Source organism: Ascaphus truei, chromosome 21 (genome assembly GCF_040206685.1).
Source record: "Ascaphus truei isolate aAscTru1 chromosome 21, aAscTru1.hap1, whole genome shotgun sequence".
NCBI classification, from domain to species: domain Eukaryota; kingdom Metazoa; phylum Chordata; class Amphibia; order Anura; family Ascaphidae; genus Ascaphus; species Ascaphus truei.
The window spans coordinates 7238226-7265949 of NC_134503.1; the positions used below are offsets into that span (position 1 = coordinate 7238226).

The window sequence follows — 27724 nt, forward strand, 5'->3', positions numbered from 1 at the left end:
CCCCTTATTGCAGCTGATTTAATAGTTCTCTGGCATTCGTTATTGGATTCTCACACCGCTTAGAGCACTATATAAATAAGTCTCCGGACCTGTGCACATTGAGCCCTGTAACTGAGTTTGGACTTCTCCGCCCGACTGCAATCGCTGCCCATTATAATTCAGAGACCCCCTGGGGACCCACAATGTCTAGGCATCTCACAGCCGTGGAAGGAGTGCCCGTGGCAGATCTTATTGCTGCAAACTGGCAGGAAATCTGGGCTTTCCAAGCCAAACCTGGGGACCTCCTGATAGATACGTACCCCAAATCAGGTGAGTCTTCTGCCACCTTAGAGGTTAACGACTTCTAAAACCCATCAGCTTGCTTAAACCAGTCAGCCCCAGAGTGCCCTTAAATTATTGTGCCTCTGGCATTGAAGAGATTAAAAAGAACGGTGTTTATTTTAACCAATAATCCTTAACTGATATTTTATAGAAATATATTTGCTGTGTGTTTCAAATAGTTTCTACATAAGATTCACGTGTAATCGGAGCACATCGCCAGTCCAAGCTGTACTTTTATTGCAAAACTATAGAGGTGCAATTAATCTCTGCCCTGAAGAGCTTGCAATCCAATTATTAATGAAGCGATGCAGCCTATAGGAGCCGTCTGGTGCAAGGAGAGTTGGTGGCTCCGTGAGTAACGACACTGACTGGCACTGAGTGTGAAGCAGGGGAACCTGGTTCAATTCCCGGTGTCGGCTTGTGACCTTGGGCAAGTCACTTTATCTCCCTGTGCCTCAGGCACCAAAACATAGATTGTAAGCTCCACAGGGCAGAGACTGTCTGCAAAATGTCTCTGTAAAGCGCTACGTAAAACTAGCAGCGCTGTACAAGAACATGCTATTATTATTATATTATTATTAAAACAAACTGGCGGAAGGTTTTAAGACAGACGGTCAGGAGCAGTAATGCTAATCTCTGTAGAAATCGGCACTCTCGTGGCCCTAGGTAAAGGTCCACGAGACTGCTGACCTCTTGGCACGTGGACCAGTGAAAGTCTTCAGCTTGTTTCATTCTCTCTTAAAACCTCTGTGATGACGCTCCTGCTATAATACTATACATTATATCAAGGGAGACCTAAAGCTGTGTATTGGGTGGTAAAGGGGTCTCGAGCATGAGTTTGGATGGTGTGTTCAAGCTTCTCGTTATATTGGTTCTGATCATTAAAACCCTATCAATAGAGGTGGCACCTGCCCTCCTCGATGCAATCTGGCCATGTTGCATTGAAGTTGTCAATCCCCCATGAAGCGTCCTTACTGGCATTTCATTTAATCCTTTCCTTGATAAAAATGGCTAGCAACCCACTGCATGCTTCCCAAGCATGTCTGACAGTAATGAGGTAGGTGCAGGTTTTGAAACAAAAGACAGGGGGTGCCCAATGCTACATCCAATTGACAAAACATAAAAAGTAATACGTATAAAGTTTAAATACTTCAATAATAATAATATTTACTTGGTTATTTAGTTAAACCCTTTGGCCAAAGCGTCATAAGCCTGCATACCAACGTCAAGGCATAACCAAAAGGTATGCAGGTCCTAACACTACACTGGGAAACTTCCCATTTACCTCTGTATGAGGGGAAACAACCACAGTGAGTCCTGTCCATTCAGCAAAATGCCAGAACCTCCCGAGTTAAAAAGGTGGGGAGGGGTGAGCTCTGGGAGGAGGGGCCACTTACCTCCAAATGACTGTTACCAGTCAGGAACTAAATGAACACACACATTCCCAGCACATTTTAACTCCAACACCCACCGGTTGTTGGAGTTAGAGCATGCTGGGAATGTGTGTGCTAGACGCAGGTTTTGATTGGTCATCTTGTGTTCTCTCGGGTAAAGACAGACCTCTGGGGCATTGCAGTGCTAGACGTATACAATTGTTTAAAGAGTTTTCATTTTAGGGGACACAAGTAAGAAAGTTTCTCCTGGGCTCAGTATAAGACCATGTTTCTCTGTCACCCCAAATAAGAGACCCTAGAACTGCCACTGATTATCAGTCCCTACATAATCTACAGCACTCACAATATGTTCTTGTGTTTCAGGGACCACATGGGTGCAGGAGATTGTAGACCTGATTCGGAATGAGGGAGACGCAGAGATCTGCAGACGAGCTCCTATTTATGAGAGGGTCCCTTTTCTCGAAGTGATGCATTTAATGAAACCAGGTAATGTGCGTCAGCGAGCCAGTTCTTGTTCTGTGTCTGTCAGGTAAAAGCTAGGAGACATAGGAAAATGCTCCTACACTGGTGGTTCTAGGTATTTCAACACAGGCAAAACGTTGATAGTGAAGCCGAGACAATGTAACTTGAAAGCCCCCGACGTTGCACAATAGCTGCGTGTATGAGTAGTCAAAACAGTCCTGCTCACAATAAAAGCCCCATCTCAGCCGACATTGGGAGACAGAGACTGCGCAATGGAGGGTAAGTGAAGAATACAACAGCATTCACCCGATCGTATGCGCAGGAGTCAACCCAGCGGCATAGGCGACTGGAGCGATGTGTTGATACGCTGACTGTCGGGGAAAGTAGATAAGAAGGTGTTAGCACTCACAATGACGGCAACTCTATGGTCTCGGCATGGCGTGCTTCAGTCCGGGATAGGTAAGATGTGGAAGTGGAAGACTGATCACTGCAAAAAGGTCTGGAGGCTCGCATCCAATACAAAATATTTATTTAATATTGCATAACAGCAGTAAGGCAAAAAGAGGTCCTCTGATGCGTTTCTCACCCAATGGGCTAAAGGTACCACAGTAGAGGGAGGAGTTAAAAATCTGTGTGAGCGTAGGAATTATAGAAGGAGCAAGAGTTTTAGGAGATGGGAGGGAATGGGGGCAAGTGGTAGAGAGAAGAGTAGATCAACAGCGACACATCCCCTGTGACAGTGGAAAAAGAGTCAAGGAAGGCAGGAGGAGAGTTAGGAAGAGGTGTAGGATGGGAGGAGGAAACAGAGGGGATGTTCTGACGTATGGATTCCACCTTTTCCTTAAAATAGTCAGCAAAGTCCTGAGGTGAGATGGAGGAAGGAGAGGCAGCTGAGGGATGGTCTGAGTAAGGAGTCAAAGACAGAGAACAGTCGGCGTGGGTTAGACTTGTGCGTGTTGATTAGTGAAGAAAAGTAGGGTTGTTTAGCCTGAGAGAGGGCAGAGTTGAAACCGGATAGCATAAATTTGTAGTGAAGGAAGTCTGCGAGAGTGTGAGGTTTCCTCCAGAGGCGTTCAGAGGAATGAGTGCAGGAACACAGCATGCGCGTGTGGGAATTTAGCCAGGGTCTCGGGTTAGAAGGGCGAGGACAGCAGAGAGAAAGCGGGGCATGTAGATTGAGAGGAGGACAGGGCAGAGTTGAGGTTCCTGACCAGGTTGTCGGGGTCTGGAGCAGAACTGAGAGAGAAGAGGGAGGAGCGTAAAGTGGAATCAAAAGGCTGGTAGGTTAATAGAGCGCAGGTTTCTGCAGAAACGAAGGGGAGAAGCGAGAGAGAGAAAATGAGATGAGGTGATGATGGTCAGAGGAGAAATGGAGAAATCAGAGAGAGAAGTTTTTAGTGAAAACCAGGTCTAGGTAGTGGCCATCCTTGTGGGAACTGGCTGCAGTCCACTGTTGAAGGCAAAATGAAGAGGTTAGAGAGAGAAAGCGGGAAGCCCAAGGGAGAGAGGGGTCATCAATGTGGCAGTTGAAGTCCTCAAGGAGAAGAACAGGGGAGTCTGAGGAGAGAGAGGAGAACCAGGATTCAAAGTGAGAGAGAAAGACAGAAGGGGGGTGAATAGAGGTAGTTGGGCGATAGATGACCGCCACGTTGGACAGGGAGAGGAGAGAAGATCTGTACCGTGTGAGCCTCAAAGGAGGGAAAAGCAAGAGAGGGAGGAATAGGAAGGGTACGGTAACAGCAGATAGAGCAGGAGCCCCACGCCTCCACCCCTGCCATCAGGGTGCAGAGTGTGGGTGAAAGAAAGGCCACCATAGGAGAGGGCAGCTTCCAGAGCAGAGTCAGACTGAGTGAGCCAGGTCTCAGTTATAGCAAATAGGAGCAGAGATTGAGAGAGAAAGAAGTCGTGCACAGAGAGGAACTTGTTAGAAAGGGAGTGAGCATTCCAAAGGGCACAGGAGAGAGGAGGGAGATTGGCAGGGGATGGGTATGAGGTTAGAGGGGTTGGCTCCAGAAGGAGTAGAAGTTGCATGTGGGAGGCGAGGACGAGACAGTTCATTAACAGCACAGGCAGTTCATGCCAGGGGAAAGGCAACAATAAAGAGGAACAAATTGTACTGAGTCACCTTCCATGATAAATAAGTGACTTGATTATAAATTTGGCTCATTCCTTCAGATGGTTTACCTAACAACTGTCGGAGATGGATACTCTTGCCTATTATTAGCAATAATCAATCAACTGCCTATCTTGGCACCGACACACCCGGTCCACAGTGTTTCTATAAGAATGTGTTTATGGCTTTATTTTTGTTAAATAAAACATGACACGGTGTAATATGTCATGTGTTGTTGTCCATCTGAGGTTGTATTTACCTTATTTTAAGACCTGCTAAGGAACAGATGATTGTTATTATGCCCTGATATGTAAAACCATGGAATTCAAAGAGGGTGTACTTTCTTTCTCACACCACTGTAACTTATTTTTTATTTAAAGCTGCATAGCTGTAGTGGTTAAACAAGACACTGTTATATATAAAGTGGTTTAATGGCTGCAAAGGAAATGTACAAAATGAAATGTACTGGTTGCATTAGTATTCATCCCCTTAAGTCAGTGCAGTACTTGGTAGAATCACCTTTTGCAGCAATTACTGCTATGATTCTTTTGGATCGGTCTCTGCTAGCTTTGCCCAGTAGGAAGGCGACATTTTTTTTTATCATTCTTCACGGTAATTGATCCAGTTCTGATAAGTTTGTTGGGGATCGTCGATAGACGGCAATCTTCAAGTCTCGCCATAAATGTTCGATTGGATTCAAGTCAGCACTTTGGGCCACTTAAGAACACCCCTGCCTTAACCCAGAGATATCAACCTGCAAGGACCAAAATCAGTGAGATTTGGGGCTTCTGGATAAAAAAAAAGGTTTATTTTAATGGGCGAGTACTGTTTTATCCCCCCTTTATCATGGAGAGAAACTCCTGCAGGAAATCAGAGAGGTGACAGGTTTGCACCCAATAAAATGAATAAAAACACGAGCTGAACAGGAGACGCCACCCTGCATTTTATTGAGTTTAACTGGCACCTGCCTGATGAATAAGAGGTGTGTTTTGTTAAACATTGACCCTATCCACCAGCTGCCATACAAGTAACTGCACCTCCAAACACACAGATAAGGTACCAAGGAGGTGGTGAGAACCAGAAGCAATCGCTTGAGTTGCCAAGTAAGCCATATGGGTATTTGATTCAAAGGTGACTTTATATTATTTTACTATTCATTTGTTCACCAGACTGGCCGCACTGTTACCTCCATTGTCCTGTCTTCTCTTTTATCCTTTTGATATTGTCCGATGCTTAATTATTCAGCAAATATTTTGCTGATCGCTCCAGAGGTTTTAAGAGGGCTTTGAAGAATTGGACCCTTTAAAACCTCCGCTGCCTGCAGGGGTCATTGATGTGGGATAAATCGCTAGGTTGCAAGTTCTTAAATTAAGGTGCGGACCCAGTACCCAATCTCAGCTAAAGCAAAACCCAAGGGGTGGCCAACTCCAGTCCTCAAGGGCCACAAACAGGTCAGGTTTTCAGGATATCCCTGCTTCAGCACAGGTGGTGCAGTCAAAGACTGAGCCACCGGTGCTGAAGCAGGGATATCCTGAAAACCTGACCTGTTGGTGGCCCTTGAGGACTGGAGTTTGCCACCCCTGGTTTAAAGGCAAAGATCTTGGGGGATGAAACGGCTATCCCATGCGCTAGTTTTATTGGTTCAGCCAGAGGCGAGTGACACCGTCCAGAAGGCGCTCGCGTCATTTTAAAAAGTTTTTTCCCCAAAATGTGATTCCGTGTGAAATGTTTCACTAAACCTCAAATAGCTAATAATGTCCCCACATTAGTAAACTTTCCGTGAAGTAGCCCGACAGTGAGCGAAACATCACGTGTGCCCTATGTATAGGCTCAGCATTAAGTGGAGCGAACGATTTGAGAGAATATGGCAAACTAGCTGAGAGACCCGGCGTTGCCCGGGATGTAATGCTCCCGCTCCTCTCTCTCTCCTCACCCCTCCCCCTCTCTCTGTTTGTCCCCCATTCACATCAATCCAGTCCCCCCACTTCCTCCTTTACAGCTCTGTTTGTCCCCCTTTACAGCTTCATGCAGTGTGTGTGCGTCAGTCAGTCACTGTGTGTGTGTGTGTGCGCGCGCGTCAGTGAGTCTGACGCAGAAACACAAACACACACACAGACTGACTGACGCACACACACACAGTCAGTGTGTGCGTGTGTGTGTGCCTCAGTCAGTGTGTGCGTGCGTGTGCGCCGCAGTCAGTGTGTGCGTGCGTGTGTGCGGCAGTCAGTGTTTGTGTGCGCGTGCGTGCGGCAGTCAGTCAGTGTGTGTGCGTGCGTCAGTCACTGTGTGTGTGTGTGGGGGGGTGTGTGTGTGTGTGTGTGTGCGCGCGCGTGCGTCAGTCAGTGTGTGTGTCAGTCAGTGTGTGTGTCAGTCAGTGTGTGTGTGTGTGCGCGTCAGTTTGTCTGTGTGTGTGTGCGTCAGTCAGTGTGTGTGTGTGTGTGCGTCAGTCAGTGTGTGTGTGTCAGTCAGTGTGTGTGTGCGTACGTCAGGGTGTGTGTGCGTGTGGCTGTCGGGTTGTGTGCGTCAGTCAGTGTGTGTGCGTGCGTCAGTCAGTGTGTGTGCGTGCGTCAGTCAGGGTGTGTGTCCGTGCGGCTGTCAGGGGTTGTGTGCGTGCGTCAGTACGTGTGTGTGTGCGTCAGTCAGTGTGTGTGTGTGCGTGCGGCTGTCAGGGGTTGTGTGCGTGCGTCAGTACGTGTGTGCGTGCGCCAGTCAGGGTTTGTGTGCGTGCGCCAGTCAGGGTTTGTGTGCGTGCGTCAGTCAGGGTTTGTGTGCGTGCGTCAGTCAGGGTGTGTGCGTGCGTCAGTCAGGGTGTGTGCGTGCGTTAGTCCGGGTGTGTCTGCGTGTGCCTGTCAGGGTTTGTGTGCGTGCGTCAGTCAAAGGGCAGGCGTGGGGGGGGGGGTGAAGGGCAGGCTTGGGGGGGGGTGAAGGGCAGGGGTAGGGGTGGGGGGGTGAAGGGCAGGGGTAGGGGGTGAAGGGTAGGGGTGGGGGGTGAAGGGCAGGGGTAGGGGGGTGAAGGGTAGGGGTGGGGGGGTGAAGGGCAGGGGTAGGGGGTGAAGGGCAGGGGTGGGGAGTGAAGGACAGGGGTGGGGGGTGAAGGGCAGGTGTAGGGTGTGAAGGGCAGGGGTGGGGGGTGAAGGGTGGGGGGTGAAGGGCAGGGGTAGGGGTGGAGAGTAGGGGTGGGGGGTGAAGGGCAGGGGTAGGGGTGGGGGGTGAAGGGCAGGGGGTGAAGGGCAGGGGTAGGGCTGGGGGGTGAAGGGCAGGGGTAGGGGTGGGGGTGAAGGGCAGGGGTAGGGGTGGGGGGTGAAGGGCAGGGGTAGGGGGTGAAGGGCAGAGGGTGAAGGGCAGGGGTAGAGGTGGGTGGAAGGGCAGGGGGGGGTGAAGGGCAGGGATAGGGGTGAAAGTGAGGCACAAATTGTTGGCAGGAGTAAAATGTCCCTACACACACACACACACACACACACACACACTGATATCCGAGGAGGCTGCTTGGCCCCCCAGCGGCCGGGGAGGTGGCGGCGGGGAGGTAAGGGAGTGCCGGGGAGTTAACGGCGGGGAGGTAGCGGCAGTGAGGTAAGGGAGCGGCGGTGAGGTAAGGGAGCGGCGGGGAGTTAGCGGCGGGGAGGTAAGGGAGCGGCGGGGAGGTAGCGGCGGGGAGGTAAGGGAGTGTTGGCGGCTGGGGTAGGAGGGCCGCACCTCGCTTCCCCTCCGTCTTTCCGGGAGCCGGTTGAGAGCGAGGGGGGAGGAGCCTGAAGTTGGCGGCAGGGGCAGGAGGGCTGCACTTCCCCTCCGTCCAGGAGCCGGTGCAGGGCGGCGCACGTGATGGGGGGAGGGGGTGGGGGGGGGACAGAGGGTGTGTGTGGGTGAGTGTCCTTTGGCCCGTCACTCCGCCTCAGGCCAATGAGAGGTGTGCGGGGGCGGGCGGGCCAAGGGAGCAATCTCATTGGCCTGGCCCAAGGTCCAATGTGATTGCCGCTAGGGACACAGGGAGACATACAGACACAGACACATAAGACGCTTTCAGAAATATATAGATAGATGTGTTTAATAAATAACATTTCTCCCCAGTTTGCACAATGCCCTTATTTTTAGGGGACCACCCAAGTCTCTTCTGGTGATTTTGCAGTTGGATGGTAAATTGTGTTCTTTTCCATTTCCTATATTCCATTAAAATAATGTCCTACGGGGGAATTTATGGAAAACAGCCGCTATTGTGGTAACAGCCACTGCCTCTTCATGAACAAGTCCTTAAGAGTATTTGCTTAAGTCCTCGAGTTAGAGGGGCCTGCAAAGCTTCTCTAACATTTCCCATTTTGATTAGAACCCCCAGGGAACACTGTTCCACAGGTCTAGTGATGGGAAGGGTGTGCGCTGTTCTCCATCTCTTTCATCTCTCTGCCATTACAGGGCTGGAAGAGGTCAATGCGATGCCTCCACCTAGAGTCCTAAAATCCCATCTGCCTTTCCAGCTTGTGCCACCATCGTTTTGGAAACTGAATTGCAAGGTAGGACACTTGAGCCATGAGGTCAACTTGTGTGTCAGGACCCATAGATTGCTGCATTACCTGGAAGAGGACTGTAGGTTAAGGGAATACCTGACACTGGAAGCTTTGTCTAAGACACAATGGGGTGAGCTCACCCAAACTAATCTCAGGACCCATAGATTGCTGCATTACCTGGAAGAGGACTGTAGGTTAAGGGGATACCTGACACTGGAAGCTTTGTCTAAGACACAATGGGGTGAGCTCACCCAAACTAACCCCCCCCCCCCCCTTTGTATAGCCCTCTCTTCCCTCGGGCAGTAACCCATTGTGCTTCTGTCCCTCAAGGTGATCTATGTGGCTCGGAATGCCAGGGACACAATGACCTCCTTCTATCACTTTGACCACATGGTTACGTTCCACCCTGATCCGGGCACCTGGGAGCAGTATGTGCAGAGATTCATGAAGGGCGATGGTGAGAGGAGGGGGATGGGGCACTGGGAGGGTTCTTACTAGCCAATAGGGTGATGGGTAGCTTTATAATGAGGGCTGCATTCTATAGTAATAGAGGAGCAGGATGAGAGCGGGCTGTGAAAGTAAAGCAAGCAAACACGCTCATGCACGGTTAGCGAGTTAATATTATTTAAGACAATAGCTCCCAATTCTCACACGACAGAATAAAATGGCCCCAGATTATCGCCGCCTGACAGTAGCAGATTTGCACGGTTATGTCAGGAATGGGTATTTGCGTATTTCTGTATTAGGCGTCCTGCCCCGCACGGGTAATACAGGATCTTTTCTTTGTTTGCGATTTGTATTATATTATTGGAACAGGGTAATTACAAAATGCAGTGTGGGCGCACACTGTCAGTCAGCCATTCCCCGACGGAGCAGGATATTGTGAAATGCGTAGGGAGCCTGCTTATCTATGCGCTGGCATGATGAGGACGCAAATTCAGAAGTATACGGCGTCAGAGTGGCGTGGAGAATGAGGGTCCCAAACGGAGATCACATTGGGTCCCAAACGGAGATCAAATTGTATATGATCTGTCCGGGACAGGACTCCTAACAGATAAACGCGGCCCCGAAATACCCGTTCCTGATCGGAAGCGGTTTTATTCTTTTATGTGTCAGTGAGAATTGGGAGCTATGGTTTTAAATATGGAGAGAAAAATGTCTAGGCGCTCACAAGCCAAAGTATTCCTATATGTGGCGCACTCCTTGTAATATGATGGATATACTAGATAAAACTTCACTTTTAATTGTTAACATTTTTGTTAAAAAAAAAGAACCAAGAAAAACATTATAAAAATACTTAATAAAGAAACATTACTTAAGTATGCTCTCATGAAAAAATATATATATATACACACACACACTCACACACACACTCTCTCTCTCTCTATTTCTAAATGCAGATGAATGTTTAGTTCTCAGATCTGGCGATTAATTCTTAGGCGCAGTAAATACAGAGGTAGATAGGAAATATTTATAATGAGGTATACTGGTATAAATTGCTGTATGCCGATTATTGGTGTAAATAAATATACTAACACAAAATATATACTTTACATTTTAAAATTGCCACCTAGTTCTCTGTTAGTCCAAGCAATTGTGTAATTGTTTGCCGAAGCCTTTAGAGCTTTTCCCAAAAAGCTGGATATTTGTCGTCTCAGTTTGTTGCAGTTACATATACAGAACTTGTTATTTTTGTAGTCAATTTGAATTTTTTTGATAGTCCCTTATAATCTTAGTTGTTGAAACAGTGATGAAAAACAGATGGGATATTTGGGGACTAGGGAAAACAAGAGTTGGAAGGCAATAACTATGTTGAAATAATAGAGGTAGAGCTAACGGATGTAACTTGTCACTTATAAATTTGTTCTTTATGAAAACGTCTTTAGCTCACTTGGTACATTTACACCGCTTGACCTCCTTGATTTAAAACTCAAAATGATCAGCCCGCTTGGACATGGTAACTTAGTCATGCCTGTGCATCTTGGAGACCTGGAGGGCAGTGTAGCTTCTGATGTCGGACGTTGAATGATGACCCCAACGTGCTGAGTGAAACGCACATCGGGTGCGTCATTCAACGTCAGACTCCACAAAGTCTCTGTTCTCACTAAGGCCGCGCTTATAGTGCCAGATGCAACGTCACCCGAAAACAAATGCATTGTCGCCGCCGGCGTGCGCTTATAGTAAGCGCGACGGCGACAAGGCGACGCGATTTTTGGAAACCGGGAATATTTGATTTTTCAGGGGCTGTCGCTTCATGTGACAGCCCCTGAACCAATCAATGGCCCGGTCACCCGCAATGCCGCCGCAAAGCGAAATACAACTTTCGCTAGCGGCGACGGGTGACGCGTCGCCGTCGCTGGCACTATACGCATGGCCTAAGTGTGGAGAAGCAACACGCTGCACTGCATTTTGGAAAAACCGTAAAGGGCTTCATCAAACAGTTATACAATTGCTTTGACTAACTTGGAGAACTACTGTACATTATAAATATTTCCTATCTACCTCTGTATTTAACGAGCTTGTGTGTGATCTATATATATATATATATCGCTATAGTATCCGTGCAACTAAAAATGAATCACCACACCTGGGAACAAATAACTTTTATTGGCATTTAGTAATTGAGAACACACACACCCTCTCTCTCGCGCTCTCCCCCTCGCCATTGTAGAGGTAAAAGTAATTTACTACATTCTATGAGTACTGAGGAAAGGGTGATTTGAAATGTTCATTCTGACAGGCAAAATTCTGTATTTAAAAACAAAGGTATGTTATGACAAGTTCAGCAGAATAGGCGTCTTTAATGAGTTTTTCCATAGAAAGATCAAGAAATTCCAAGTCAGGACGAGTATATAATGCGGTTTTGCCCAAAATGCACCTAATGAGTTTTATTTCTACAACGATGAGAGAGAGGGATATCGCATGTAAATAGCGCACACTTAAGTAGTTTCTCTCTATTAGGTTTTTTTTGGTTTTCCTTGGTGTTTTTTTTATTTTTTATTAATAAGATGTTAACAATTAGAAGTGAAGTTATATCCATCATATCACGGGGAGTGCGGCAAACACAGGAATACTTCGATTTGTGTTCTCACAAACATTTGTCTCCAAATTTCTCACACTTATTCCTAGGCCGCTTATTGCAAACGTGTGTGCGTGCATGTGTGATGCTGTTATAGTAAAAGTGAAACCTATGTATATTGCCAGTGCAGTCTGCAATATGTTTCAAATCCGTAAGACAGACGAGGCAGGTATGTTAAGTAGGTGGTAAGGTAGGAGATAGCCTGCATATCATCAACGGATTCAGATAGCTGTGTACATAACTGTACAAGGGAGCGATGGCTGTGCCTATGCGATGTTCAGACAGCTTTTCTTGGTTCCCTGGTATTTGTTCCCATCTCCAGTTGGCTGGGGCTCCTGGTACGATCACGTCAAAGGATTCTGGGAAAAGAAGGACAAGCACAACATCTTGTACCTATTTTACGAGGACCTCAAAAAGGTGGGAATCCTGCTATTGTGTCAGGAATGCATGGAGCATCCTTCTTGGTCTGAGGCTCTTTCAACTTTTTGTGACCGTTTATGGGATCTGTGCCTCTTCTCTCCATCACTCAGGACCCCCTCAAAGAGACCCGCAAGATAATGAGGTTCCTGGAGAAAGACCTCCCTGAAGAGATGCTGAAGAGGATTGTACATCAGAGCTCTTTCAACCAGATGAAGGAAAATTCCATGTCCAATAATTCCACCTTCCCTATGGAGATATTGGACCACACCAAGGGCAGCTTCATGAGGAAAGGTGAGCAGTGCCAAGACTTTCACCAGCAACGTTTGCTCACTCAGGGACCTACACGGTATTGCAGCCAGTTTAAGCTATATTTTGTTACTAAGCAGTGAATTCCCTTGAATAGGCTGTAAGGCAGGGGTGGCCAACTCCAGTCCTCAAGGGACACCAACAAGTCAGGTTTTCAGGATATCCCTGCTTCAGCACCGGTTGGCCCCTTCTGCTGCAAGGTGTCTAATGAGTCCAAATCTAGGGACACCCCGGCATCTCACTCCTATGGGTGTAGTACGGATTGGTGGGCCGGGAGGGGTCAGTTCGGTTTCTCAGTGGGCCAGTCTGACCATAAGACACTTAACAGAGCGGTACAGGGTCAATCACCACTTAGTGAATATGGCCACTCAGTATTGCAGAAGGTCACAGCCCATGTTTACTAAGCAGCACTATGTCAGGAAACACGTTCCAATGCCAGAAAACAATCGGGCTGTAAAGTCTTCCAGTGCTGGACGTTGGCTTATGGAATAACACCATTTAGGGAACAGGGCCCCCTCACCTAGTACTGCAGACTACACCTTTACAAATCTCTTTATATAAAGATATGCAAATTAACTTACAACTTCCAAAGTTACTGAACTTGCTGATTTCCCCCCACCCCCATCTTTTCAAATAAATAATACGATGAAACGTATCACAATCAGGATGTTACAGCAATATTGGTAACTGGGAGGAGGAAGCATTTGTACATATCCATGGGAAAATCAGTGGGAATAACGGGTATAAGTGTACAAGGTTCTGTTAATATCAATGTAAGTATGGAGAGACGCCAGCACGCAGGGACCAAGGGCAGTGGCCATTTTAATGTCCTAGAAAGGCAAATTTTCAGCAACTGACATCTCCAGAAAGCAACTGCAGCAATTGTCCGCACTAAACTATGTGAGTTTAACTTCATGTTTTTAACACTCAAAACCACGATTTAATCGGTAGGCTCTGAGGTTACCCAGCCTGTAACACTGCACTGGGCTCTGGAGAGAGCTCCATGTTAACCGCCCGGGCACGTCCATATTACAAACGCTTACATCTCCTGAATGGAACGTCAGATTTAAAAATAAAACCAGTGCTGGGAAGGGTAAGAAGAGATGTCTCACACTAAGTAAATCCCCACGGCTTTCACACACCCTGCAATCTTGCCCAAAGAGGAAAGGGATTCATTGTACTTTCCAACGTGATGTGCAGCACGTCACATACATAGTACAGATCTGCACAGCTGAGGGGTTGGGTACCTGGGAGACGTTTTTAGTAAATAACCTCCAAGTGCCAAACCCTATTGCTTCCTATAGGATTTATTTCTTCTGCAAAAAACCTTTTATTAGACTGCGGACTTTAGGGGCGTTCAGGTCTGTTTTACGATGGAAGCGCACGCAGCTGGTTAGTGTTCGCAGTCACTGCCTCCCACGCAGCGCTGCTCACACCGCGTTCCTGGGCTGTCCTCAGAAGATCTCCACGTTAGCCAATCTAATCAGACTGTTTGGCCCACGTCTGTGTATGAAGAGCTGTCACAACATTTTTGTGTATTACACAAGAGAATAACAGAAATGGACTTGGCTAGTAAATCAGGCCACAGTCAGCAAATATTTAGTGTTTGTCATCTTTATGGTCACTTCTGCTATGAAAGGAGGGGTGGGGGGGGGGTTGTTAACCCCATGGCTGCCAGGCCTCGCTGGAAGAAAAGTGAGTTCATGAGAAACTTCATCGTTGAAATGCAGAATATTTAGTTGCCTCGCATTACAAAGTTGGGAAGCAAAGCAAGAGTTAAACCAGGTGTTCTCAACTCCAGTCCTCAATAACCCCCAACAAGGATATCCTGGGGGGGGGGGGGGGGGGAGGAGGGGCATGGGGAGTATCTTAAGGTCTGGAGCTAAGCACCCCTGGGTAAAGCAAAGTCTCTGTGACAGATTCATGATTATAGGGACAGAGGTATTCAGAATAATGAGGGCGTTTAGATTGTATTGTGTTGGTTTGCCAACCGGCCTGCGGTCACCGAACCAGAGATTTAAACATGAGCTGGCTCTGGTATTTAAAGGAGCAGTTCGGCCTGGGGTTTTTCTTATAGGAGGGACACAGGGGGTCTTCACAGCTGAACTGTGCTAACTTTAGCCCCCTGCTTCCTGATTCACTTACCTCCGTAGGTGCGAGGTGAACAATATGGAGGTTGAATTCTCCTGCAGCACACTAGCCAAAAGGAACGCTGCAACGCCACCCGTCACGGCTTCCTAAGGGCCCATGTGCCGCTGGAGATTTAAACTTCCATGGAGCACCTTCAGGACGCAAGTACCCTGGGGGGGGGGGGGGGGGGTTAAAGTTAACACGGTTCAGATCCAGAGACCCCCCCTGGACTCATACCGGCTGGGATATTTTTAATGGAATGCTGCTTTATAAAAGGAAACCTTCAACTCCCACCCTAAGGAGAAATCCAAGCATTTGCTGACGTTGTGCCTGTAATCTGGGGCCGGGTGACACTACTCGATACCGCCCAACACACACCATGATAGTGATCGAATTGTATCCTGCCAAGGTTGCTACAGTAACAGAACAGCAAATAAGACTATCACTCACACTGTGGACCTGGAGTTTGCTGGCATTCTGGCCACACTTAACCCTTTCGTAGCCAAACCGCCACGCAGAGGATCTACACGGTTGCGTTTTCTTTTGGGCAGGTACGGTGGGAGACTGGAAGACCATGTTCACCGTCCGTCAGAACGAGCTGTTTGAGGAGGATTACAGAAGACAGATGGAAGGCTCCTCTTTGAAATTTCAGGTCGCGATGTAATAGGAAGAACCGCCGATACGACGCACGTCTCCACAGATCCAGCAAATAACCTCCGTATGTTGTTTAGTTTTCAATGCAATTTCACCTTTTTTGATGCCACAAATTGTTGAAATATTATTTCGTACATTTATTTACGCTTTGAGTGCTGGGGACACCTACCGTTTTATTATAACAGAAATGTATTCAGACCACGGTCAGCAACTATTTGGTGTTTGTAATCTTTAATGTCACATCAGCTATAAAAAGGGGGGTGGGAGACCCCTTTGCTGCCAGGCCACACTGGAAGGATCCCAGTAGGCTCCAAGGTCGGACCCTACTGGGACAGCAAGATACCGGCCAGTTTTGGTAAATGCTGTATCGGAGACTGATATTCTTCCACCCTGTGTATGCCCCACCTTATAATGAAAGAGGGTATAATACTCCAGCGTTGCCCTAAAAGTCAATGAGCTGATGGTGTGCTGTCAAATAACGTTTTGGTATAGAACCCCCCCCTAAAAAAAGTTAGTAAGAAAATCGGCATACTACGGCTGAAAATAAAAGAAATGTAGAAAAATATGTTTTAAATAGATATATTACATGTCGATAGTAAGACCACAGATAGGCATGGAGAATCCGGACGCGTTTCACGCTAAAAGCGTCAACAGAAGGACCGGGGTAAGGTTGCAACCCCCTCAATGAAACAGTACCGCAATTAAAAGGTACATGGTCATTGGATAATTCTGCCTTGAGGATATTTTTATTAATGTAAGCATTGTTGATTCCACATAATAATCAAAGGTCTTCCACAGATCCCCCAAGAAATGGTTTTAAATTCCACTCCATATTGACACCAAAAGGCCTTCCAGTACTAGTCCAGACATTTTTGTGACTTCCACACGTGCTGCTACATAAAATGTTTGCCTAACTTCATGGGCAAATTGCATCATCTTCATTAAAAAATAAATATCCCAAAATGGTGAAAATCCAGATTCTTTGTATGTAGTTCCCAATGAATTTCCCCGTTCCAAATGATCTCTTCCAGAGGCAGTGAAAACCATAAGCTTGAGGGAAGTGCGGGCAAAGACAGGTTAAACATGGAGACTCGGGCTGTGTGTTTCTGTTCTCATCCCCGTGTCTGTGTCGGACGTCTGTGATGAGTCGCGCAGGATTCTTTTTAAATGAAACACTGCCCAATAATCCCTTTGTATCTTCCCGTTTGTGTAAGATGTCACACTGGGATATTGTGTTGTGCGGGTTTCCAGCTGTGCGTCTCAGTCCAGGACAGCTGTGAAGTTTTCAGCTGTTGGGTTGGAGCGCGATTGGTGCTGGTCACCACCAATGCATAAAGCAGGGGTGGCCAACTCCAGTTCTCGAGGGCCACCAACAGGTTAGATTTGAAGGATATCCCTGCTTCAGCACAAGTGGCTCAATCAGTGACTCCATCTTCGACTGAGCCAATGATTGAGCCACCTGTGCTAAAGCAGGGATATCCTTCGAACCTAACCTGTTGTTGGCCCTCTAGGACTGGAGTTGGCCACTACTGGCTTCAAGGGTTTGTGGTGCCTCTGGCTACACGGCAACTCTGCGTATGAACTTCTTGCACCACATGTAAGTGGTGGCTGCACACAGCCCATACCTGCAGAGAGAGACAGAGGGAGGTCATCTCACCCCATGAAAGCAGAGCGCGGTAACAATGTAACGCGGGGTCCGGATTCCATTGGCTGCCAGTAAGACATTGCAAAGCCGTTACATTTTGTGACACGAGACCCTGCTGCACTTACCATGTGACAATGTATTGCATGTGCTCATTTCTCAGGGTCACTCTGGTCTGTCCTCCAATGGGCCCTCCCGGGACGGTGCTCTCTAGGAGAATGTGGGGAGGGAAAGGTAACTGCTTAATGTTTTATAATGGAGGGACTGTGTTCTTGCAGATCTTCTACCCGTGAGTTCACGGACAGACACAGCGCTGTTCCTTTACTATTTGAGACATGTAGCTCTTTGCAGCAGTGACTGTAAACCAACCTACTATCTCAGGGGTAGATAACTCCAGTCCTCAAAATCACCCAACAGGTCAGGTTTTCAGGATATCCCTGCTTCAGCACAGGTGGAAGTCGAAGATTGAACCACTGATTGAGCCATCTGTGCTGAAGTCTGGACTGATTGAATCACCTGTGCTGAGGCTGGGATATCCTGTAAACCTGACCTGTTGGTGGCCCGTGAGAACTGGAGTTGCCCACCCCTGTGCTACCCAATCATGGCGTCTGATGAGCTTAACTGTACATGGTAACATTTCTGCTAAATAAAGCTTGCTTTTATGTTCATTTCGCTGCACTTCTGGTATCATTTGCAGCGGCTGCAAAGGAAGGAAACAGACAGCACATTATTTTTAAGCTTTAGAGGAGTAACTGTAAAATAGTCTCAATTAAAGTAAGTGGTTTAACGCTAAAGCATTATTCAAATATTAGACTTTAAAAGACATTTTCTTACAAGGAGCAGAGAACTAAAATGAAATACTGGACTATTAGCTGGAGCTGCAGAGCATTTCTCCTTTAATACTGCAGATGAGCCTTGCAGAGCATTCCCAAAGCCTTAACTTATTGTGCAACTCTGCAGACTTACTGAGATCTGCGTCAATTAGTATAGGCTCCGCCCCCGTAACCTGCGCCATCGCGTCCAGGTCCCGGAAATGCCAGCGGTTCCTCTGCGGATCATTTTCCGGAACGAAGGGTTTGCGCGTCTCTGTGAGTCTTACGATTCCCACCAGCTCCACTTCATCAGAAACCTGCAGAGAAAGAAGAGCGGCAGATCTGCGACTGCACAGGGAGGGCTGACGTGGAGGAGGTGTTCCAGGGCGCAAATCAGTTATTATGAGCACAGCATCGATACACGTATGAGTGGGGAGGGGGAGAGATGAGTGGGGAGGGGGAGAGGAGAGATGAGTGGGGAGGGGGAGAGATGAGTACAGAGAGAGGGGAGGGGGGAAGAGATGAGAGATAAGAGAGATGTTTTATGGGGCAGTAGGAGGGGTTATATGGCATTAGATTGTGTGGCCCTTTTAGGGGCTAACGTATGGGGAGTTGCCCACCACTGCTTTACATCCTTAGAACATTAACCTATCCCTTGCTGCTCACACCGACCATGTCACAGGCACTCTTCAGGGATTACTGTTAAACCTGTCTGGTCTCCATACTCAGTGCTCATTTATTTAGCGGCAAACGCTTTTATTTTATCTATGCATACGAGATTGAATATCGCAACCCACTTATAGATACATAATTCTTTGTAAATACGGCAGAATTATAAATATATATACATATAAATTATTATTATTTTTTTTAAATCGCTGTATTTCCATTATTTCATAACGCAGAATTTTGAACGCGGCAATAACATTTCAATTGCGTCTTACGAGTCTGTCTCACCCCCAGCCTCGATACACTTCAGCGGAGCCTCAGTCACTGAACTAAGAGTCTCTCATTTAATCCCAAAATCTAATCTAGAATACCAAATCTCCCTTCTATGGATCCGTATTCTTAATCACGTATGTAATGTGGATGCTCAGGACAGGTACCAATTGGCCATGAGGACCGGATGGATTTTCTCCTACCTGCCCTTTCGTGCGAGTGTCTGGGTTCATCCTCTTCCTGGAGATGAAACCTCTGTTCACCAGGATTGTGATTCTGTCAGAAGCAAAGAACACGACTGTGATTCTCCCCGCGGGGGTCACATGGGTGGTACATCTCTTCTGGGTATCAGGCAACTACATATGGGTAGAGATGAGGCGAGAAGCAGCGCACAGCCCAAGAACGCGGGATAAAGTACTAAGGCACGAAACGCGTAGGGGGATTACCTCTATGCATACGTCTTGCCAAAAAATCCTTGTTTTTGCATTATTTGGACCCTCGTTCTTTGGCTGTGCGCTACGTCTCACCTCACCTCTGGATTCTGCTTCAGCAGCTGCACGCTTTTTTCCTGCATCAAGAAGTGGGTGACTTTCAATTACGTTTTCATCAAGAGACTGCGAGTACTTATTGTTTTCAATTGAAATGGACACTCCCAATGAAACAAGAGGCTTTGTGATAACTGCACTCACCCCCGTTCTCAGGGAATACCCGTTATTCTGATTATTTCATGGACATGAACTCAATCATTTTTATATATGGTCATATTTCACCCACTGCTCCATTGTATTCTGGATTTTATTTAATCAGTATTGGTCCTGTATTAGAGCGCCCTTACCCCTTCCTATAACTACACATGGGTGCCAGGAATCCTACCCCTCCATTTATACTCACGAACCCCAAACTCATCAAGCTCTGTTTCGTGTCAATGCTCCCAAATGGGCATTAACTCCCAGTGGCGGCTTGAATGGGAGTCAACGCTTATTCTTGTGCATGAACACACCGGAGCTTAAACTAGCATCGCCTTCAAAACCATACATGTGGTTTTTATTAAATGAATCAGTTATGTAGTATTAGATAACACTGCATTCCCCCCCCCCCCATGCCCTTTATGAAGAGTTTTAATGTATTTCGCTTCCTTGGGTGCCACAGCAATAGGCAGCCATATTGGGCGCCCCGGGGAAGCAGGATCTTTGCCGATCAATCTGTTCTCCTGTGATCGATCAGCAGCTTGGATAATTACATTGCGTTAAAGGGTAAGCAACTGCTGCATCTATTAAAACAAAAAATGGCAATCACCAATGCCACTTTAATTAATAATTTCCCCCATAGAACGGAGTGTGTTATTGGCCATTGTAAATATTTAGGGACTTCTGAATATTACCTGCCAGATACCAGCGCAATGGGTTGAGCTCTGAGACTTTTAGGGCAATATTTACTAAGTGGAGCCAAGCTGTAAGACACCTCTTGTAAACGGGACTTCGGGTGTAATATGGCTTGGTAAATATGTGAATATTAGCTTGGTATTCAGTGAATATAGAATAGCAGAAGGTGAGTGCAGGAGTTCTGGGCTGGTACACAGCCACTGGAAGCAGGTGCTCCTGGGATGCAGTGTACGTACCCGAGGTCGATGCAGTAGAAGGGGGTTATTACGTGAGCCCCGCTCTGGGCGGTTGATGACAGACTCCCTGCCTCCTGGGCCTCGCGTTCCGGGTTCACCAGGCTGCGCGGCAGGATGTAAAGTTCTTTGGAGTGATCGAAGTAACCTCTGACCTTCACGGGACAGTACTCCAAGGTCCTGAGCTCCGCGGGGCTGCGAGGGACACGGAGAGACAAAGCACTTTCATTCTGCGGCCTTCCTGACACATGTACACTCAGCTACCCACGGTCACAATAGCAGAGGACACAAGTGTTTAGGGCACAATAGATTGATAAGATATATATATATACACAGCAGGGGCTACAGGACAACTGAAAATGAGTTAACTGCGCAATCCTGGCCAAACAGAAGTGTTTCTTTTTATGTTACGTCAACTGGGGAGTTCCATGGAGCTCACGGGAGCTGCGAGGCCTGGGTGAACCATGGGTCCCACTGGGGAAATTGGGAAAACAAAACGGCCCCTCTGGCTTCTATAAGCCACAACCCTGGTGGCCCCTGGTGGCCATGTTTATAGGTTCTAGCCATATTTATAAGTTATTGTGTGTCAAAAACGACAAATATCTGCGGGACTGGGTGGTTCCGGATGTTGAGAGACTACAGATCAGCTCTGGGGAACCCCCAGGTCCTAGTAAGTAAAGAACGTCCACAGTGGGATTGCTACTTGAAGTAATCAGAGATGGATGATACCCACCAGGGGCGTAGCTATAGCCCGGGCACAAAGCCCGGTGATCTTGGGGGGCCCGATCTCCCCCCGTCGGCGGCCCAGCTGTCTCTCTTAGGATAGAGACAGGCTTGGGCGGGTAGGAGGAGAGTGGAGGATGCAGCTGCGGAGTGCACAGAACGGGAGGAGGGAGGTCTTCCTGCTTAACCTCTTCCGGGCAGCAGGTGGCGCTGCAGAGCATTCCATAGTTGCTCCTCTCTGCATCTCCCGGGTCCGTGTGTCTGTGTTGGTAAGTGGGTATGTGTGTCTCTGTGTGGGTATGTGTGTCTCTGTGTGGGTATGTGTGTCTCTGTGTGGGTAAGTGTGTCTCTGTGTGGGTAAGTGGGTAAGTGTGTCTCTGTGTGGGTAAGTGGATATGTGTGTCTCTGTGTGGGTAAGTGGATATGTGTGTCTCTGTGTGGGTAAGTGGGTATGTGTGTCTCTGTGTGGGTAAGTGGGTAAGTGTGTCTCTGTGTGGGTAAGTGGATATGTGTGTCTCTGTGTGGGTATGTGTGTCTCTGTGTGGGTATGTGTGTCTCTGTGTGGGTAAGTGGGTAAGTGTGTCTCTGTGTGGATAAGTGGATGTGTGTCTCTGTGTGGGTATGTGTGTCTCTGTGTGGGTATGTGTGTCTCTGTGTGGGTAAGTGGGTATGTGTGTCTCTGTGTGGGTAAGTGGGTAAGTGTGTCTCTGTGTGGGTATGTGTGTCTCTGTGTGGGTAAGTGGGTAAGTGTGTCTCTGTGTGGGTAAGTGGGTATGTGTGTCTCTGTGTGGGTAAGTGGGTATGTGTGTCTCTGTGTTGGTAAGTGGGTATGTGTGTCTTCGGGAAGCGCACATGGCCTCTGTAACCCCAGCGCCCCCCCGCAGATGATCTCGCGCGCACCCCTGAGAGGATCAGGGAGAGGATGGAAGGGAACAAAAACTCTATAGTCGATATTAATGGGGCCCTGAAATGTTTTTTTTTGCCCGGGGGCCCTCGAATGTCTAGCTACACCACTGATACCCACGATGCTGCCTAGTGAGACCTAACCAAGGCTTGTAAACCATCCCATGCACAGCCCGTTAGGCTTTGCTGTTGCATGATCCTTAAGTGTGTTTTGCACCTTATAATATAAATGACCCACTTTGAACCTTCTCTCAGCCGCAGGGGCCAGCTTATAAAAAGGGGGTGTTGGGATATGAGAGACGCAAGCCGATCCTAATCCTTCACTCACTCGGTTGGCAGTGGGATCGGCTTGGCAGTAACTCGAGCCTCCAGCTCCTCGATCAGTTTCAGCTTCCACTTGCGACGCTGAACCTGAAGAACAAGATATTGGGCATTGAGAGGCGTCACTGGCCGGAGCACGATCTCTCCATACTCGTTCACAGCCAAGACCAGCAGACTTAACCCTGTGAGTGCTACGGCCCCAACGGTCAACTCGTGATCACGTGAACGCTCCCGCGCTGATGACGTAGAACGCAATCTCCCCCAATAAAAACGAGCAATTCGTTTATGACGTACCTACCACGTCACGGCCCCAGGAGTGCCAGACTTCATGATGTGGTTACAGAAAGTCCCACAGCGGCCATAATAATAATAATATATATATATTTTTTGTTGTTGTTGTTGTTAAAGAACCAGTTTTAATAGGCTTCCTGGCCAGTATTGGCAATCAGATTATTCCCTGGGTCAACATCCTTCCCATGTTTACTTATTAGATATATACCTGTATACCTTTCCTTTCTAAAAGAACGTAGAACCTTTTCTTAAACATATCTATTGTATCTGCCATCACAGTCTCCATGAGTAATGAATCCCACACTGTAACTGCCCTTACTGAAAAGGCCCCTTTCCTTCTGAAGAAATACTACCTTGGAGGTCCTTGCCTTAAGCTTTTGGCCTAGATCCCTGAAATAAATTTTTAGGGCACTCCATCTTTCTCTAACTTTGTCATTGGTGCCAACATGTACCAAGACCACCGGGTCAGTTCCAGTCCCTCCCAACAATCTGTCTATCCGATCCGCAATGTGCCGAACTCGAGCCCCCGGGAGCGGAATAGGACGTTTCGCAATGTCCGATCTGCTGTTCACCCGACCTGCCAAGCCAGGTCTGCTGCTCCGACAACTGCATATTTAAATGTCCCGTGCGGGACTGCTACACTGCCTGGACAGGCCGCTCCATCTTTAAATGGCCCACAGGACATTTAAAGATGGTGCTTCGGAGCGGCCTGTCTAGGCAGTTAAGCGGTCCCATGCGGGATATTTAAACATGCAGTTGTCGGAGCAGGTTAGGTCAGGTGTGGTAAACCTGGCCTGTCTGGTCAGTCGAGCGCAGGAGCCGACATCGCGGGGAAGTGACCCACGCCGAAATGTCCCGGCGGTGGCTTGCCAGCGGCTTTTTGGTCGTGGCCAAACGGTCGCAGCATAACGTCCTAGACCGCCGGGAGACAGCAAACTGTTCGCTTCATGCAGTCATCGCATGAGTCTCTACCCTCAGGAGATCCCTACCACCCAAACCTGCCTTGGTCTCCGAGTATCCAGTCCCTTCTATCCTGGAGGAACTATTCCCTTGGCTGCTCAAGAAATCAGTCTCCCCCCCCCCCCATCCTTGCCATTCCTGCCTCAGCGCCCCCAATATCTGCACAATCTGGAAAACAATTTACTTATTGGATGCCTCTGAAAAATGGACACATTTTTCTTTGTTTTACCGGGACCTCTATATTTCTAATCGGATCTGGTAATGACCGCTACATAATTACCGTACCTAGAAAAGAACAGAGAATTGAAAACAAAATGTACCAGCAGATTCTACAACTATCACATAGTTGTATCACAAAATAAATTAGATAAAGATAGTAAAGACTCCCCACATCTTCGATTTTTAAGGGTGAGTCACCTATATGTAACCTATGACCCATCACCGCCATTATTTCTGGTCGATCTGAGGAAGGACTGCCACGTTAAATCAAGAAAAGTATCTTATTCACACGGACAAAGAGGACCAGGAGGTGCCCAGAGCCCCCATCCATTAACCACTTCCCTGCCAGTGGGGGGCATTGCTCTCTCCAACACTGTGCCGTGGCCTCGAGTTTTACCTGCCAAGTACCCAGGCTAAAGGTGGCGATTGGGATGAGCAGAAGGACCAGCCTGAGCACGGCATCTTCGCTGGACTCTGCCGCCGCGGCGGAGGAGCTGAAGGACCGCGATGACCGGAGGCAGAGATCTGGAAGGAAGACACGGCCCGGCATCACTTCAAAGTTACAACCCCACGTAGCTGGCCAACGAAAGAAACTCCAACCTTTTCTAAACAATGGACCAAATGTCACTCGCTTCCGTAATGCATTGAGCGCCCGAGGACAGGGGGGCTCAACCCCATTCCTCACGACCCCCAACAGGTCAACTTTTATGGATATCCCTGCTTCAGCACTGTTGGCTCAATCAGTGGACAGCCTGAACACCTGACCTGCTGTGGGGGTCTTGAGGGCTGGAGTTGAGCACCTCTGCCCTAGGACGTAGCTACTACGTCATGGGGTTCTGGCACCCTGGGTGGGCCATGATGTAGTAGCTACAACCCACCCCCCCCAAAAAAAAATCCTTGTTGCCTTAGGGGAGATCGCGTTCCTGCGCTGGATGCGATCTGTAGTGATGGTGGATGGAAGTGACGGAGCGGTCGCGTTACCACTTCGCAGACCGGTCACGTGACGGCACTCTCGTCCCATGACCCCTTCCGGCACGCAAAGGGTTAAACCAATCTATCCCTGCGAAAAGCAAAAAACACGCGAAAGTTTTTGCTTCCCTGGAAATTCGTTACAAATTGTATTTCTTCAGGCTCCAGGCCGACCTGTTTACCCAGGCATTTAATTAATGACCCACAACCAGTCCGGCATTTCATAGCTGCAGCCCCGTCCCATCCTGTATGGTATCTTTCCTTGTGTTTGGTCTCTTTTATAACCTTAAATGTTTTCTTCTTTTCCCCTTTTAGTAGCTTCGAAGCGCTGTGATTCCCGTTGGGAGAAGAACGCTATATATAAATACAGGAAGGGAAGTGCTGGCGGTGAAAACTCTGAACACAGTGAGATCGGACAAAAAAAGGAGAAACCAGAGGAAATCAAACCTCTCCCGTCTCTGCTCCCTCACTCACTCACCCACATGTAGCCTCTTAGTCATGTCAATGTTTGGTCCTAGAAGGGACTGCTTAGTTAATGCTGGTGGGCTGCTGCAGTAACATCCTACAGCTGTGTTACATAGTACATGAGGTTGAAAAAAAAAGACATGGGTCCATCATGTTCAACCTATGCTAAATTTAGACGACAGATACTTTATCCTATATCTATACTTACTTATTGATCCAGAGGAAGGCAAACAAAAAACCCCAGTCAGATCATCCAATGATGTCTCATAAGGGGATAAATAAATTCCTTCCTGACTCCAAGAATTGGCAATCGGATTACTCCCTGGATCAACATCCTTCCCATGTTCACTTATTTGGTATATCCCTGTATACCTTTCCCATCTAAAAAGATATCCAACCTTTTTTTGAACAAATCTATAGTATCTGCCATAACAGTCTCCATGGGTAATGAATTCCACATTGTAACTGCCCTTACTGTAAAGAACCCTTTCCTTTGTTGCTGGTGAAATCTCCTTTCCTCCAACCTTAAGGGATGACCCCATGTCCTTTGTACTGCCCTAGGGATGAATTATTATTTTGAACGTTTGGCATGATCTATCCTTCATAAATCCATGCTGACTATTACTAATAATTTTGTTTTCCATTAGGTATTCCTGAATATTATCCCATATTAAACCTTCAAGTAGTTTCCCGACTAATGAAGTCAGGCTTACAGGTCTGTAATTCCCTCTTTGTGATCTAGCTCCCTTTTTAAATATAGGCACCCTCTCCTGGTTGGTTCCTCAATAATTTGGGTCATGTAATTGTCTTTAAGCACCCCAAACCTATTCCCTTTTGTTGCAATGCTAATCTCATTGCCCCAGTCTATGTCTGGATAATTAAAATCACCCATTATGCAAACATGACCCAGTTTTGATGCCTTCTCCATTTGCAAAAGTATTTTAGCTTCCTCATTTTCATTAGATATTTGGTGGTTTATAGCATATCCTTCCAAACAAACATTTTCTTTATACTTTTACCTCCACTGCTAATTTCTATCCACAAGGTCTCTACATTTTCATCATTCCCTTAATAAACATCTTCCCTTATAATAGGTGTGATGGTAGGGGTAGCTGGCATCACAAAACTGGGATGAAGCCCAGCTAGCTACCCCTAAATCTATGTAACTTGGCCACCTATGTAAGACTTATTTCGGTCAATTGTACTTTAATATCTGGGGAAGAACAGGGAATGTGTCAATGTAACCCATGTCTGTAAGAATATATTTCAAAGCCTGTATTATTTATTCCCATTGACAATCCTACCACCAGTTTAGAAAGCCGGCATTGTCTTATGAGGTGATTTGTGGTCTGTGTGTACATCACTGTAATGTGCTTTGGGTGTCACCCCTGCAAGAAAGTAAATTAGATATTCCACTGTTACTATCATTTCTATGGAGAAAGACTCAGCAATCCACTGAGTTGAATATTCCCATAGAAATGATAGGATTAAAACCAGGGTTGGGACAGCTAGGTGTCAGGACTCCTGGGGAGAGGTGAAAGTCTGCTGATTAGATCTGGGAGTAAGAGCATTGTACTGCCCAACCTCTGAGGCTCCTACCCAGTGGGAGGTCTTTGAGTGCCTTAGAACACCCCTCCTCTGGCTTTTGTGGCACCAACTCAATCCGTGCTCTGGTTGGCCAGCAGCCCCTGTCCCATGTAAAGTATAGTCACAGATGGCTATATAAGGGGCTAGAGTCTACTCCCCAGGCCCCCAATTGATATTGTATCTTGTTGTGTGCATCTTTGTTTTGTCTGCTGGCGTGCCAGAATAAACCTCATTTTAGTCAAGAACTTTGTCCTGTCTGGTGCTAGTGATCCCAGTGGTTTTGGTGTAAAAGTCTGGTTTCCCACCCGGTTTAACATATAAGCATACTCCACCTCCTCTTCTATTTGCTCGATCCTTCCTAAAAAGTGAATAACCCTCTAAATGAACTGCCCAGTCATGAGTTTCGTCCCACCATGTTTCAGTAATGCTATGATATCATACTGCTCCCTTGCATCTATTAATTAAAGCTCCCCCATTTTATCCGTCAGGCTTCTTGCATTAGCAAGCATACATTTAAGTTTTTTTTTCAGCCTGTGCTATTATCTTATCTGCTCCTTCCTTTCTGCGCCCACTTGGTTTAGTCTTTAGAAGTTTTCTAGTATTATCTGTATGTACTATGGGTGTATCACTGCTTGTCAAACTCGCACTTGCCCCCATTCTCCGTCCATAACCCCTTGTTACCTCATCTATTCTATTTAGTTCGTTATCTTTATCATTCCCGTTCCCCCTCCAACCTAGTTTAAAAAGTGAGGTTAGTGATTTTTTACACATAGGTGGAAAGCTGGGGATCTCTGGACCTGAACTGAATCTGGAGGCCCCCTCATAGCCAAAATATATACTGGGGAACGTGCTGTTGATTCCTCCCCTCCCGGGGAAACAAAATAGAGTTTAAAGGTCCCGCAG

General features: G+C 47.3%; 2 protein-coding genes across 5 annotated transcripts in view; one reads left to right on the plus strand and one right to left on the minus strand.

The window, feature by feature from the left end:
- On the plus strand, positions 1-27066 carry LOC142472080 (sulfotransferase 1C4-like). 3 transcript variants are annotated; one of them, XR_012789592.1, is made up of 8 exons: positions 13-309; positions 2079-2201; positions 8695-8792; positions 9117-9243; positions 12188-12282; positions 12396-12576; positions 15273-15439; positions 16174-17685. XR_012789592.1 is itself a non-coding variant. In XM_075578808.1 (7 exons), exons 1-7 carry the CDS (start codon positions 183-185, stop codon positions 25255-25257), a joined length of 924 nt encoding a protein of 307 aa, XP_075434923.1. In that variant the 5' UTR covers positions 1-182; the 3' UTR covers positions 25258-27066. The 3 variants fall into 3 exon arrangements, 2 of the variants coding, with proteins under 2 accessions (XP_075434923.1, XP_075434924.1); XM_075578808.1 differs by lacking the exons at positions 15273-15439; positions 16174-17685 and adding an exon at positions 25085-27066 and having other exon boundaries at positions 1-309; XM_075578809.1 differs by having other exon boundaries at positions 15273-17685.
- SURF1 (SURF1 cytochrome c oxidase assembly factor) overlaps positions 1-27724 on the minus strand; it is a 33887-nt gene that overhangs the window by 2864 nt on the left and 3299 nt on the right. The window contains exons 3-9 of one of the 2 annotated variants that reach the window (XM_075578807.1): positions 24198-24325; positions 22338-22420; positions 20387-20578; positions 18972-19044; positions 17984-18146; positions 17146-17227; positions 16379-17000 (exon numbers count right to left, since the gene is read on the minus strand). In XM_075578807.1, coding sequence (XP_075434922.1) covers positions 16934-17000; positions 17146-17227; positions 17984-18146; positions 18972-19044; positions 20387-20578; positions 22338-22420; positions 24198-24325 — 788 coding nt within the window. In that variant the 3' untranslated portion in view covers positions 16379-16933. Of the gene's footprint in view, positions 1-16378; positions 17001-17145; positions 17228-17983; positions 18147-18971; positions 19045-20386; positions 20579-22337; positions 22421-24197; positions 24326-27724 lie in introns of those variants that run through there. The other variant, XM_075578806.1, reaches the window with a different exon arrangement.